This window comes from Diabrotica virgifera, chromosome 6, assembly GCF_917563875.1.
Source record: "Diabrotica virgifera virgifera chromosome 6, PGI_DIABVI_V3a".
Classification (NCBI taxonomy): Eukaryota; Metazoa; Arthropoda; class Insecta; order Coleoptera; family Chrysomelidae; genus Diabrotica; species Diabrotica virgifera.
The window spans coordinates 173,609,998-173,624,943 of NC_065448.1; the positions used below are offsets into that span (position 1 = coordinate 173,609,998).

At 33.7% G+C, this 14,946-nt stretch overlaps 1 protein-coding gene across 1 annotated transcript; it reads left to right on the plus strand.

The window, feature by feature from the left end:
• The first annotated feature begins 12,303 nt into the window (after positions 1-12,303).
• On the plus strand, positions 12,304-13,085 carry LOC114333069 (uncharacterized). Its single transcript, XM_028282895.2, has one exon. The coding sequence runs from the start codon at positions 12,505-12,507 to the stop codon at positions 12,856-12,858; it is 354 nt and encodes a 117-aa protein (XP_028138696.2). The 5' UTR covers positions 12,304-12,504; the 3' UTR covers positions 12,859-13,085.
• Positions 13,086-14,946: the final 1,861 nt, after the last annotated feature.

Here is a 14,946-nt window from a genome sequence, read left to right on the forward strand (position 1 = left end):
GTGTTTCAGCGTCAAAAATAAATTTTGAATGAATTACAAGATTTTATACAATCTATGGTTTTTCGAAAACAAATCAGTGGAACAAAAATTAAAAGAGATTGGCTGACGTATTTTCCCTCAAATAGAATATATCATATTTTGGGTTTGTTCAGTCTGTGTACAGTGGCGGATCCAGCGGTATCCAGCATCGTCAAGAGGGGGGGGGGCGATTGGCTAAATCTCTATGAAAAATACATGAATAAATGAATGTTTTTATAATCTTTATATGCAACTTGGTTTGAGAGGGGGGGGCGATCGCCCCATCGCCCTCCCCTGGATCCGCCTCTGTCTGTGTACAACTTTTTTCATCCTCTACTCACGCACAGTTAAGAAGTCATGATCAAATGCTTAAATGAAACTCCACTAAGTTCTCATTTGCCACGATCTAGTCCTTATAAGAACAAGCAGCACATGCCATAAGAACTTTGCCTAAAGGTTAAAACGCTTTCAAATCTGCTCTTCATACTTTTACTGAAGACACTAATCAGCAAGCTGAAACAGTTCATTCATGAGGCTAAGTATGTGTTGAAAGAAATGTCAAAAAAGAAACATTCATAATGAATGAGTTTTGGGTAACAATTTTAGAGCGCATCAACGCTGTCAGTAAATCATTGCAGGGAGAAGAGATTGAACTTCAAACTGCAGTTCAGCTTCTAAATTCACTTTTGGAGTTCTTAAAATTCCAAAAAGATAATTTTGCTTATTACGAGCAGAGGGCCTGCGACCTACAATACTCTGAATATTCTCTACGTGACTATACTCTAATTACTGAGCTGAGTCGTCGGTTGACAGTGTACGGGTCAATGAACTCAGTATTTGGTCTTTTGTGTTTTTCCACAATTGAGTGATACTCAAATAAAAGAGTGTGCTTTAAAACTACATGAAAACTATCCTGATGATATTGAATCTGAACTTGAAAATGAACTAGAACAATTCAAATATTTTATAGCCCAGCTTCAAACTTGCAGGGAAGACAATTTATTCCTACTTCACAGTCATTTTGGGTTATTTCGCAACAGGCGAACGGACATTTTCAAAAATAAAAATTATTAAACACGGAGAAACCTAGGTTTCTCAAGGGGCCTCATAGCTTCGGTTGCCTAGGGGCCTCAGGATTCTTAATCCGCCACTGCTCGATTGAGACCCCTCGGACCCCCTTTAGCTCGACGGGATCACCCCAAACCCTCTTTGGAAGTGTCCCGTTTTTTTCAAGTTTATGATTTGGTCTCCCTTGTTTATAGTATTTATTGTTTTGTGTAGAGGTCATATACCTGACAATATGTTGATAAAAACTTAGTGACTCACTACAAAAATGCATTTTAGAAACGTATTTTTTTTTCATACATAATATAATATTACCTACTATGTACTGGGTAAAGTTCAGTTAGTGCAGGTATTTTCTTGTCAAAAATTGTCAATAAATAATAGGCAACGTCACATGTCACCCCCGGGGAAATTCCAGATAATTCTTTAAATCTGTGATAATGCATCTTCCCAGAAGCGGTCAATAATAGTGTTGTGACGTAGAAGGTCACGCCAATGTACTTGGAAATAGGCCAGTTACTTCATCAACAACATAACGGCAGACAAATTGTGTTTTATTTGTGGATTTTAGACAAGCATACGATAGAGTCGATAGAGTCAAAAGTGTATCGAGCAATGGAACATTTGGGTCATATAATTAACACTAAATAACTCTACCTGTGATATTGCTTTGCACGGTCACATTTCAGATCAATTTACTGTTGCAAAATGCTCGAGGTAGGGAGATCCTTTATTCATTACATTATGCAATTTAGTGGTAGAAACTGTAAGTAGAAAATGCAGTACGAAGGTAGAAGAAACAATCTTGAAAAAGAGCACCAGTGCTTGGTATTTGCTGATGATCTAATGATCCTAGCAATAAACGCTAAATAATTAAGAAGAGTTGTGAAGAAAATTATTAAAGAAGCACATTAATTTGGATTGGAACTAAATGAAGACAGAACCAAATATATAATCATGGAGGAACAGAAGAAAAAAAAAGAAGAAACTTTAATGTGAGGTCTGTAAGCGAAAAAGCTATAGTTTTAAAAGGTTGGACAATTTTGCATACATGACTGTAGTATTCGATAAAAATGGAAAAGAGAAATGAGAGTTCGATGCCACAATAGCAAAAGGGAATCAAAACTTAGGTAGTTTAAGAGCTCTAATGATCTCAAAATACGTTTCTAGACAAGGCAAACTCCGAATATAGAAAACAGTAATTATACCCATAGTATCATGCCTACGACGCATGCGGATATTAAATAAAAAGGAAGAGGATACTCTGGAAAGACGGGAAAAGAAAATATGCGTCTTCGGAGGACGTAAGGACAGAAGACGGGTGGAAGAGAAGAACTAACAACAAATTAATGACTTTGTACAAAGAACCTACCATCACCAGGTTCGTCAAGTCACAAAGAATCAGATGGTTGGGACATGTAGAAAGAGTGACAGTGAACAGAATGCCTAAACTAGTTATGACTAGAAAACTGATCGGTCCCAAATGAAAATGGAGACCCAGAACGAGGTGAATTAATAAAGTGGGGGAAGACCTTAATCACGTGAAGGTGAGGGACTGTACAGATAAATATAAAAAGAAGGTATAACATAGAAAATTTTATAATTATTCCAAAAAAGGATATTCCGAAGAGCTTAAAATACCAGCTATACTAGGTTTGGATATGCATGGTAATACCACAATTTTTATATTAGAAAATTACAATGTGATTACATTGATAAACTTCGAATATCTTCCTCTAGCGCTATATCCCTCTGTAGGTTATGACTTGTTCAACAGTAATTGTATTCCATTTCCTTTTGTCATTGGCGAGTCTTCTCCAATTCGTAACTCCCATAATTCTTAGTAAAGAACTCCACTCTAACTTTTCCCATGCGTCACAATTCATTTTCAATCAAGTTGAATCAAAAAATAAAGTGAAACATACGTCGGTTGTAGTGTAGGGCTTTTCATCCACAGTCATTTGTTTCGAGCTTCTGTCATACGTCGTATAATCCGTGTATATTAATATTATACACAGATTATACAACATATTATGACAAAAGCTCAAAACAAATGGCAATCGATGAAAAGCCCTATTGATACGTACTGTCAGAGTGTCAGTGGCAATAATTAGGAAATGGTTATTATCCCGTGAACGTATTTTATAAAGTTAATTTATTAAAGTGTTTAATCTTTTTTCACTATTGATGAGATTGATGGACTCAACATTAACAGCTTGAACATTGAACACCATACAGACTATTACGAATATAAAGATAAATATAGAACGGTAATGAATAAATTTTAAAAAAGTCATAACAACAAAGTTACTATTGTTAAGATTTAATATTACCTAAGGTTGAGAAATACAAAACTATCGAGTAAATTACATAAAAAAAAATTGATATTTTTAATAATATAGGTATCAAACTTTTGGGGAAACAGTGATACAAATGCAAATTTTTCACAAATTGAGTTATCAACACTACGATATTACTAATACTCGTCTTTGTCTGGGGACACAAAAGTCAGTTTTGCAACTCTTCCTTTATTTTTAACTGAAATATTATATTTACTTTTTATAAATATAAAATCAAATAAACCTTATTGATAAATAAATAAAACTTTATTGATTTATAAAACCAAATAAACAAATGCAAATAGATCAACAAACTGTCACTGTCATTGAAAATTATAAACGTCAAAATTCATAAGGTATCAAAGACATTCGATATTGTTTATCCTTGTTTAACTTATTGTGATTTCTATGGAAAAGGGGCTTAATTTTGCGATACTAGTTTCTGTGAGTTAAAAAGAGACCTAGTATAAAAAGTAGTTCTGAGTATTTTCGTCCATGGGAAAAGTTAGAGTGGAAGTACTATACTATAGATCATTCTCGACTTCGACACTCTAACCAACGTTTTCTAGTGCAACCTCGTGGTCTATTGCATCCATTCGGTGATATTGTTTGTATTTATTTCATTGCTCATTCGGAGCAAGTGGCTAAGCCAAGAAATTCCATGAGATTTGACAAATTTAACTGTATCGGTTTGCTTAATTAATTCGTCGAGCTCAAAGTTCTTGCGGATTCTTTAGCCCCTTTTCTGCTTCTGGACAGACCCAGAAATCTTACTGAGCACTTTTTCTTTAAAACGTTTGAAGTCATCTTCGTCTTTCTTCAACAGGGTCTATGATTCACAACCATAGGTCACAATGGGTCCTATTAGTATTTTGTACAATTGCATCTTCGAATTTTGCCCTAGTATTTTAGAAATTCGCAAGTTTTTATTTGCGTAATATCTTGTTTTCTTTGCTTATTCTGTTCTTTATTCGTGACGTGAACTCTGCTACCTTTTCAAAGCTGTGGCGATCTGCTTGGAAAAAGTTTCTATTCTTCCGTCTTGTCCTTGACGTAAACATTTTGGTTTCATTCTGATTTTTCCTCTATCCTACATCTCGCGTCGCTTTCTTGAGAGCTTCAAAGATCTTGAATGTACTCAAATAAAGTAGTATCTGCAATGGTAAAGTTAAGTTATCATCATCATTGGCTCTATAACTCCTGGTGAGTCTTGGTCTGTTCTAGAATTAGCTTTCATTCCTTCCTATCCTTCGCCTTGGTTTTCCAATTTCGTAGTCTTAACATTCGTAAGTCGTCTTCTAACTGGTCCTTAAACCGTCTTTGGTTATAAATGTGCTTTGACGGCTCCATCTCGTTCATTCTCTCTAAGTGGTCTAACCACCGCAGTCTGTGTATTTTGATGGACCTACCGATACTAGGTTTACTGTAAAGGCGGCAAAGCTCAAAATTATAGCGTCTACGCCATAATCCGTTTCCCTGCACGCCTTTATAAATATGTCTGAGGATTTTACCTTTAAAACGGCCTAAACGTTCTTCATCGCTTGTTGTTATTGATCACTAGACTTAGGCAAATATGCAAATAAAAAGGTATGAAATATGCGCATAAATATGCAGTATTTTACCCAAAAATATGCACGTTTATCTAGAAAATATGCATGTACATAAAAAAAATATTTACAGTATTTTTTATTTACAAACATATTTACAATATATCCACATGGTGTATTTTAACATGTATATATTTTACTAACTAAGCTAATTAATTAAATATTTAAGTATTTAAGTATTTTAACAAATAAATAATTGATATTATTTCGAATTGTGGTAACAATAAATAATTATCAAATGTTGTTCAAAATTTTCTAACAAATACTGATAGGCTTCTATCTGATTACATAGAAAAACGTCTTTCGATATTAACTGATGTAATTGGGGCATTGTTAAAATTTACGATAATACTTGGTTCTAAATTAAGTGCTTCGAAAAATGTCCCAGCTAGTAATTGGACCACTTGAGAAAGAATCTGGTAATAACCACTGTTTTTTTTTCATGGTTCCTTTAAATTTTTGAAAAATTTCCTATCCAATATGTATTACTTTTAACGTTTCAAAACAATGATTTTTTTAACGTTTTGAAACAATGATTCAAATTCTTTTATTTAAAATATACTGTCTAACAATGATAATTATTTGGAGGATTCTAATTGAGTAATAGTTTTCTGAACAAAACTATAGTTTGATTTTATGAATGACACCACGACACTGAACTGTCTATTTGTGGCATTTTCAAAGCACAATAATTATTCACAATTACGAAGACACGTGTTCACGGCTTATTTTACATACAACAAAAACCGAAATGGGCCGTCAAAATAAAAATTTTTACCTAGAGATATAAACTGGCTGATTTTGGAACCTTTGTAACCAAAACGTGACAAAACTGTGTACATATAATAAGCCGCTCTTTTATTAGTTACTACATTCAGCTACCCAAAATTTAAATATGTACCAAAAGATTATAAAACAAAATTACAATTGTTACAGTAATATAAAAATATATGTATAGTTACAACCAAAATTTAAAATTATATGCACTTTATGCACACTTATATAAAAATATGTAAAATTAGAAATTTTTGCATTTTTTATGCATTATATGCAAAATATGCAATTTGCATATTTGCCTAAGTCTATTGATCACGTTTCTGACGCGTAAGTGAGGACGGGCTTGATTAGAGTTCTGTATATAATTGTGACTATATAATTTGATGTTAAAAGCTTCTTTAATCTTAATCCATAGTAAGCAGGTTGCTTTATTTGCTAGATAGGTATATACAATACGTTTATTGATTTCTGCAGATATTGTGTTACTTTGATTTATTTGTGAACCTAGATATGTAAACTCCAACCGTTAGATCTTTCGGTTTTACTACTTGCTTAGTTTGTCAACTGTCTTGATTGGACTGCCTTCTTGCTATAATACCGACGTCAACCGCATACGCTAGTATTAGGTATATTTGTACACTCCTAAAGAATGATTCCTCTTATTGTTATTTCAGATTCTCTATAGCTTTCTCTAGACTCTAGAGTAAAGCATTGTTGAATAGAAGACATGATAGGCTTTCTTTCTGTTCCAGTCCTATTTGTGTCCTACTTTCTAGACACAAATAGGACTATTAAAAAATAGATACCTACCTATACGATATAAGGCGTTAGAAAAATACGAAGGGTTGATTGGCTGATACAAAAGACATTGATTTAAAGATACACTCAACCAAACTTATATGGAATATCCTATGTATGTGAAACCTGCAGCTTTTGGAAGCTATAGGTGAAAGTATTTTAGTTGAAATGATAAGAAACAGAGTTGCCATGTCCAAGGACGATATAGCAGGAGGACGTTACGGGATGCCGAGTTAACCAGGCAGCACAAGATTGATCACGTAAATTGGTGTCTTCAACACCAAAACTGGAACATTGGAAATTGGAAAAGTGTGCTATTTTCAAACGAAAGTAGGATGTGTAAAATCAGATGATTAACGAATTCGTCTAGTACTTGAGGGCGACGAAGAAAAGCAAGAACGGAGGTGTTCATAAATATAAAAGAGGAAGGGTCATGTTTTGGGAAGAAGTGTGATCGGTAAAAAAATCATTTAATTTTCATCCAACCAACTTTAATATCTCGCAGGTATGTTGATTTGATTCTATAACCTGTAGTTAGGCTCAGAGAGATGCGATGGAACAAAATTTAATTTAGCATTAATTCGCTTGAAATATTAAAAAATATCAGATGATTCCATATAAAGTACCCCACACAAACCTTATGGAAATTAGGTCCCAGTGGATTTCGTTCATAGTTTGGGAAAATACTCTTTGAAGCATCCTGATAAAAAGTTCTCATGGGCACAACTCAATCGTATGAAGGATTTTCAAAATATAAAGGCACAAACTCGGAAAATTATAAGATTTACTGGGTATTCCAATTCCCCGAGTTACTGGTATCTGGCAACATGTAGAAGATTGGATCAAGGAAAAGTACTAGTAGTCTTGGATTTTTTTCTGGATATCCAATGGCGGCCTTTACTTTGACCTTGACCTTCAACGGACGTCATCTTCTAGAGTTTCGAGGGTTTTCGGCATTAAATTGATATAAACAGATTACTCATGGGTTTTTGGGATCGCTTAACACGAATATGCCATCGGAATTGATCTCCGGAGGACGTGGTGGCCAGGGCCACTGCAAGGGACGTCATCTTCTAGAGTTTCGATGGTTTTCGGCATTTAATTGATGCAAATTAATTACTGGAGGGTTTTTTGAGGTCGCTAAACACGAATATGCCACCAAAATCGACTCCCGGAGCACTTGGTTTCCAAGGTCAATGAAAGGCGCTCCTGGAGTTTCGAGGTTCTTTGGTACTACATTAATGCAAACGGATCAGTTATAGGTTTTTGGGTTGCTGAACACTAATACGAGATCAGCACAGACACAGGAGCACCTGGTGCCTAAGACAGGTTATCTTCTGGAGTTTCGGAGGAATTAAATGGATTACTCTTAGGTTTTTAACTCCAGAAGATAACCTGTCTTGGGCACCAGGTGCTCCTGTCTCTGTGCTGATCACGTATTCGTGTTCAGCAACCCCAAAAACCTATAACTAATTCATTTGCATTAATGTAGTACCAAAGACCCTCGAAACTCCAGGAGCGCCTTTCATTGACCTTGGAAACCAGGTGCTCCGGGAGTCGATTCTGGTGGCATATTCGTGTTTCTTCTTCTTCTTCTTCTTCCTCTTTATAAGCAATTCTGCTTGTTCATTGGCGGATTGATACCTCTATGGAAGGTTCTCACTCCATCTTTTGCTCGGTCGGCCGATACTTCTGCCGATTGGTGATTTATCTCGTGCTATTTTGACCACACGTGTCTCCCCATTCTGGTTATGTGGTTGTTCCATTCTTTTTTTCATCCGCGTATGCGGATGATTTGCTGCTTATCATAGATGCTAATTCAAGAAGAAAACTAGAAATAAAATCAAATGGAGTACTTGAAAATATAAACGAATGCATGAAAAAAGTTAAACTAACTATATCAGAAACAAAAACAACATATAGCCTTATAAAAGGAAGACTTGAAAGAAATCCAAGTATACAAATAAGGGGGAAGAATAAAAAAAAAATAACTAGATATCTTGGTATCATAATCGATGAACCAAGACTCTTTACAAACCATATAAATAGCGTCTGTGAGAAGGCAGCGAAAGTCATGCATTGCATTGCAAGCCTAGCACAAAGGGAATATAGAATTCCGTTCCAGCATATGCGCGTATACCTGAGTTGAGTACGATACTTGCCTCAATTGTAGGGTACGATGCAAGTGTATGGGCACACAGACTAACAAATAATACAAATATTGAAAAACTGAATAAAGCACAAAGAGGTTTCCTTGTTAGAATGACAGGAGCCTTCAGTACTACAGCAACATCAGCAACAGTCTTGACTGGTGTAATGCCCATGCACTTGGAAGCTCAATGCCCATGCACTTGGAAGCTGAAAAACGTGCATGTAGATATTGGCAAAGAAAAGAAAATTATGAAAAAATAATACAATTAATGGGAATAGAAATCAGAACAAAAAGAGAATTAGAAGAAATATTAAATAGAAAATGGCAAAACGAATGGGATAATTCCCCTAAAGCAAGACGTCTCTATAATTTCATTCCAAATTTAAATAATATACCAAATTATTTTAACCCAAAAAAAGGATTAATACATTTTCTTACAGGGCACGGTCCGTACTCTACATACCTACATAGATTTAACTTAAAAGACAATGAATATTGTGAATGTGGAGAAATAGGCACACCAGAACACATAGTATTTAATTGCGAAAGACAAACAAATACACAAGAACTACAAAGAATGAGAATATACCTTGTTGGCATAAATATAGAAAATATAATACAAAATGAAGAATTATTTAATACACTAAACAATTTAGCGGACATAATATCAAAGAAACAATTAGAATTATATAATATTAGACGAAGAAGAAATCAAGTAAATAATATCCAACCTCTATGAATTTGAATAAGAAATTATACAGAAAAAAAATTAAAATTACATATAAAAATATAAAATAAAATATTGGAATAATTAAATAAATATTTATATAATAAAAAATTAAAAATTAATATCAACTATAAAATAAAATAAAATAAATCAAAAGTCAAAAAATTATTAATCAAACAAAAAAAAATTAAACTAAAAACCTGAAATTTTAAAACTCAATGGTCTGAGGCTCACCGAAATACCACTAAGAATATCATAAAGTCGATTAGACCTGCACTTAAAATTATTCGTGACTATTTTTAGATGTAGAGTGCTGGGCATTTCTCATCTGAGAATGAGAAATGGGAGCACTTAAAAAAAAATTATATGTTCAAAAAAATTAATAATTTATCTTTTGTTTATTAGTTTTTGTTTATTTGTTATTATTTGTTCATTAGAATTGTTTATTAGAATTGTTTACATTTTGTAGTTTTCATAATTAGTAGTAGATTAGGGCTATTGTTAATTAGTCAAATATAGAAAATTCTTAAAGTAATAATAATGTAAAGATAAACTACTGTAATCCCATCAGGAAACGACCTGGATTAGTCACAAGAGGCCAGGTCATTTGTATAGTACTATAAATAAATAAATAAAATAAATAAATAAATAAAAATTCTTTTTTTCTATTTAGTGTCCATTCGTTTATACATTGTAATACGTTACATTGTCTTCTAATATCTTCGCTCCTCTTTCGATCTCTCAGTGTATTTCCTGTAATTCTTCTCAGTACTCTCATCTCTGCCGTTTTCAGTAGTCTTTGTGTTGTGGCTGTATCGGGTCTTGTTTCTGATGCATATGTCATTATTGGTCTTACACTGGCTTTATAAATTCTTGACTTCATCTCAGTGTTAATATGTCGGTTTCGCTATATAGTGTTATTAAGGCATCCTGCCAATCTATTTGCTTTTTGTACTTGATTTTTCACTTCTTTGTCTAGGTCTCCGTAACTTGACAATGTAATTCTAAGGTATTTTACTTCCATTACTTGTTCAATACTGATACCATCAATTTCTATTTTGCATCTGATGGGTTCTTTAGTGATTACTATTGTTTTGGTTTTCTGAGATGAAATTGTCATATTGAATTCTTTTGCTCTTATGTTAAATCTGTGGACTAATCTTTGCAGACTATCTTCATCTTGGGCTATCAATATTGCGTCGTCTGCGTAGCAGAGTATTTTTACTTCTTTGTTTCCCATTCTATATCCTCTTCCTTTGTTGACGTTTTTGACGATTTCATCCATGATTAAATTGAAAAGCATAGGACTCAATGAGTCTCCCTGTCTTATTCCGCTGCCTATATCTATAGGTTCTGTAAGTTGTCCATTTATTCTGACTTCCATTTTGTTGTTTTGATAAATGTTCTCAATAGTTTTTATGATACCTAGAGGGACTTCTCTATTATACAGCAGATGGATTACATCTTTGAGTCTTACTCTGTCAAATGCTTTCTTTAAGTCAATCAGACATAGAAATGCTGGTCTATTATACTCTAGTGATTTCTCAGTATGTAATTTGCTTTATGACGAATATTGCATCTGTACACGATCTTCCAGTACGAAAACCCTGTTGTTCATCTGCTAAACTTATCCTCTGATTCATTACGTCTTGTAAGATTTTAGTTGTAAGTTTTACGGTAGTATTTAACAAGTTAATACCTCTGTAGTTTTCTGGCTGCTTTTTATCTCCTTTTTTGAATAGTAGAATTAGTTTCCTCGTTCTCCATTCTTCCATTGTGTTTTATGATTTTGTTAATTAATGTTGTTAATTGTTCAGTCATTGCTGCTCCACAATATTTCAGTAATTCGTTTGGTATTCCATCCTTACCTGCAGCTTTTCTGTTCTTCAGCTTTTCGAGTGTTTTTCGTACTTCCTGTGCACTATATTCGTGTTTAGCGACCTCAAAAAACCCTCCAGTAATTCATTTGCATTAATTAAATACCGAAAACCATGGCAATTCTAGAGGATGACGTCCTTTGTAGTGGCCCTGGCCACCACGTCCTCCGGAGGTCAATTCTGATGACATATTCGTGTTTAGCGATCCCAAGAACCCATGAGTAATCTGTTTATATCAATTTAATGCCGAAAACCCTCGAAACTCTAGAAGATGACGTCCGTCGAATGTCAAGGTCAAAGTAAAGGTCGCCATTGGATATCCAGGAAAATATCCTAGACTACTATTTAGTACTTTTCCTTGATCCAAACTTCTACATGTTGCCAGATAACTAGTAACTCAGGGAATTAGAATACCCAGTAAATCTTATAATTTTCCGAGTTTGTGCCTCCATATCTTGAAAATGAAAATCCTTCATACGATTGAGTTGTGCCTATGAGAACTTTTTATCAGGATGCTTCAAAGAGTATTTTCCCAAAGTATGAACGAAATTAACTGGGACCTAATTTCCATAAGGTTTGTGCGGGGTACTTTGGTTGAGTGTATAATACTTCGTGGTATTTCATAAAACATGTTAAAATTATTAATGTCGTGCCTTTGTGACAATAATTGATATCTATGACTGGCCTAATTTGAACGATCCTGAATCATGGATGGCAGTTTGTTTCTGCAACATTTTTAAATTCATAAAATGTACTTAAAAAATATATATTTTACATCTAATTAGACTTATTTTCTATCAAATTGTATTACTACGTAATTTAGTAAACCAAATTAAAATATATTCCTCCTTAATGCCGTTTTAACGCAGATCTACTTTTTCGCGGGCCGCGTAGCAATACACTTTCTGACTGTGACGTCAGAATGACCCTGATATAAAATACGGCGCGCCTAAATTTTTGCGTCATTTCAAGTTGTTCGTTGTTAGTTGGTGTGTGAAAAGTGCTGTGAGACGCCATTTTGAAAAAGTAATTTTGTTCGTCGTTGGAACTGGGAAGACCATATTTCGTCCACGATTTATTATATTCAGGTGTGTTTTTATATAAAATTGCAATCAATTTAATTTTTTGAAGAGATTTTGTCAAAATGGGTGTGGTAACAAAAGCCCATATTCACGAGTATAACATGTTCAAGAACAAAGACTTATCCGATTGGATAGCTCTTATCAAAGTAAAGAAGTTGAATTTTAAATGCCAAAGACGAAAAAATCTCTTCATCGAAGCTGTTTTAAACAAAGCACTTACGTCAGCTGAATCGGAACTACGTCAGAAACAACAAGAAAGGAGGCAGAGGTGGCAGAATTTAAAATCCGAGTTAGGTTTAAATCGAAATGAAAGCTGTGATAGACCCTGGCCCACGCAATCCTGCGATGAATTAGAAAAAGATATTGATAGTTTTTTGTCTAAGTTAAAAGTAGTAAATTCTCATATTCAGCGATGATTTTTTATACTTTTTTATTTGTATTTTTTGCTCAAGACTTATTGTGAATTTTGTAACTGTGATATTATGTATAATTTTTTTATTACAGTCACCTCTGGGCGACAACCCCATCACCGAGCCAAGAAAGTCTTCTGATTGGTTTGTAAAAATTGTATCAATTTTTTATTTGACTTATATAACTTGTATATAACGTGATATTAGTAATAAAAACCATAATTTAAAAGAAATTTGGATTCCACTGCTTATTTTCCTTCCTGTACTAATTTATTTTACCTTTACATGTAATAAGGCAAGATGGAGCGGAAAGCTACGAAGGATATAAGCGGGATCTCTCTAAGCGTTAGTAAACCTGAGTAACTGCTGCATTTGTAAGAGGAAAGTAATAGTCGAGGTGCTTTGGTGAGGTAGGAAAGCTTCAGTAACTGGTAACAACTCTAATGTAAGTACAATTATTTCGAATTTGAGGTCCTCAGTGTGGTCCCTACATTGCAATAACTACCATACAATAATTTAATACACTGTATCAGCAAATACTTTTTGAAATAAGTTTTTCTCAAATTTTGCATTAGCCTATGACGATTTATTTTTTTTTAAATAACTCCAGTTTCACACAGTAAGGTCTGGTACTTTCTGTTCTGATTAGACCCTGGTTAGAGGAATTTTGCATGACAAAATTCATCTAAACTGCGGTTTGATTGTGACTGAAAGTACAGGCCATGAGAATTTGATTGTGCTGTCTCTAGAACTCATGATGACATTCCAATGGTGGCTTGAGCAATCCCACTTTCACATTACACAGCGACCTCGTTGAACGTTCCAACAGCCATGTAATGAGAAAGGTTGATTGATTACTTAAGCCACTATTGGAATGCCACCGTGTGTTCAAATTCTTAGAACGTGAAATGAGGGTTACTTGTTGATTTGTATGGAGAAATCTGGGTCAAACTTGCAATGTAGTTTCCCAAATAATAAGAATGTTTCTAAGATTAGTAAGGATCCTTCCTTAGGTGGATATAACAATTTCAAATTCGTAAGTGAAAATTTCATTTACACAGCCTTTTATTAGAGCTGTAAAAGTAACCAAAGCAATTATGTACCCCTGTGTATTCATTACTTTTTAGTACTCCTTATTTTTAATGGGTTATTTGTGGAGTAAATCCTGAACTTACCTAGATGGAGAATGACTGTATTAATTAGGTGGTCGATTTGCCGATTGAAAACCTAATAATGTACACGTGTTCTCCATCTAGGTAAGTTCAGGGCATGCTCCGCAAATAAGTGATATTAGCATAAAGTATCGTATTGGGGCACAACACATATAGTCTGTCCACTATAACTTTTCCCATGCGGTACGATCATTTTCAATCAAATTAAGTCAAAAACAGAAAGTGAAACGTACGCCGATGTGTGTAGTATATAGTATATAATATACAAAATGTACAGTCCCTGGCCATATTATTATGACTCATATGAATTTTTACAAAAATCCACTTATTTCACTAAGTATGTTTTGTTTAAAATATGATTTTTAAATTTAATTTTGTTATGCAATGTTAATGTTATTCATTAACTATAATATATTTAATAATAAACTGCAATAAAATATTTGAAAATATTACATATTTATATTTTTTTAATATTTTGTTCAACATCCGACGTTAATCAGATGGAAAATTATTTGGGAGCTTTTAAAATGAGAAATTTCCGATGAAAATGTCACTAACGAACTTGTTTTGATTAAAGAACTAATATATCGTTGAAAACACAATGACAAATTGAAGCAAAAAAATTGCATTCAGAGTATGCCAAGACGAGTACTAGCGGTAATCAAAGTTGGAGGGGGCTCAGCAAAGTATTAAAAAAATACAAATATGTGATTTTCAAATGATTTATTGCTGTTTATTATTAAATGTATTATATTTAGTAATGAACACCAACAAAACATTTAAAAATATTACATATTTTTGTTTTTTCAATATTTTGCTGAGCCCCCTCTAACTTTGATTACCGCTAGTACTCGTCTTGGCATACTTTGATTGCAGTTAAATTTTTTTTGCTTTAATTTGTCATTGTGTTTTCAATAATATA

Coding starts and splice junctions, on each gene's coding strand:
- LOC114333069 (XM_028282895.2), top strand. CDS start 12,505: ATGGGTGTGGTAACAAAAGCCCATATTCACGAGTATAACATGTTCAAG.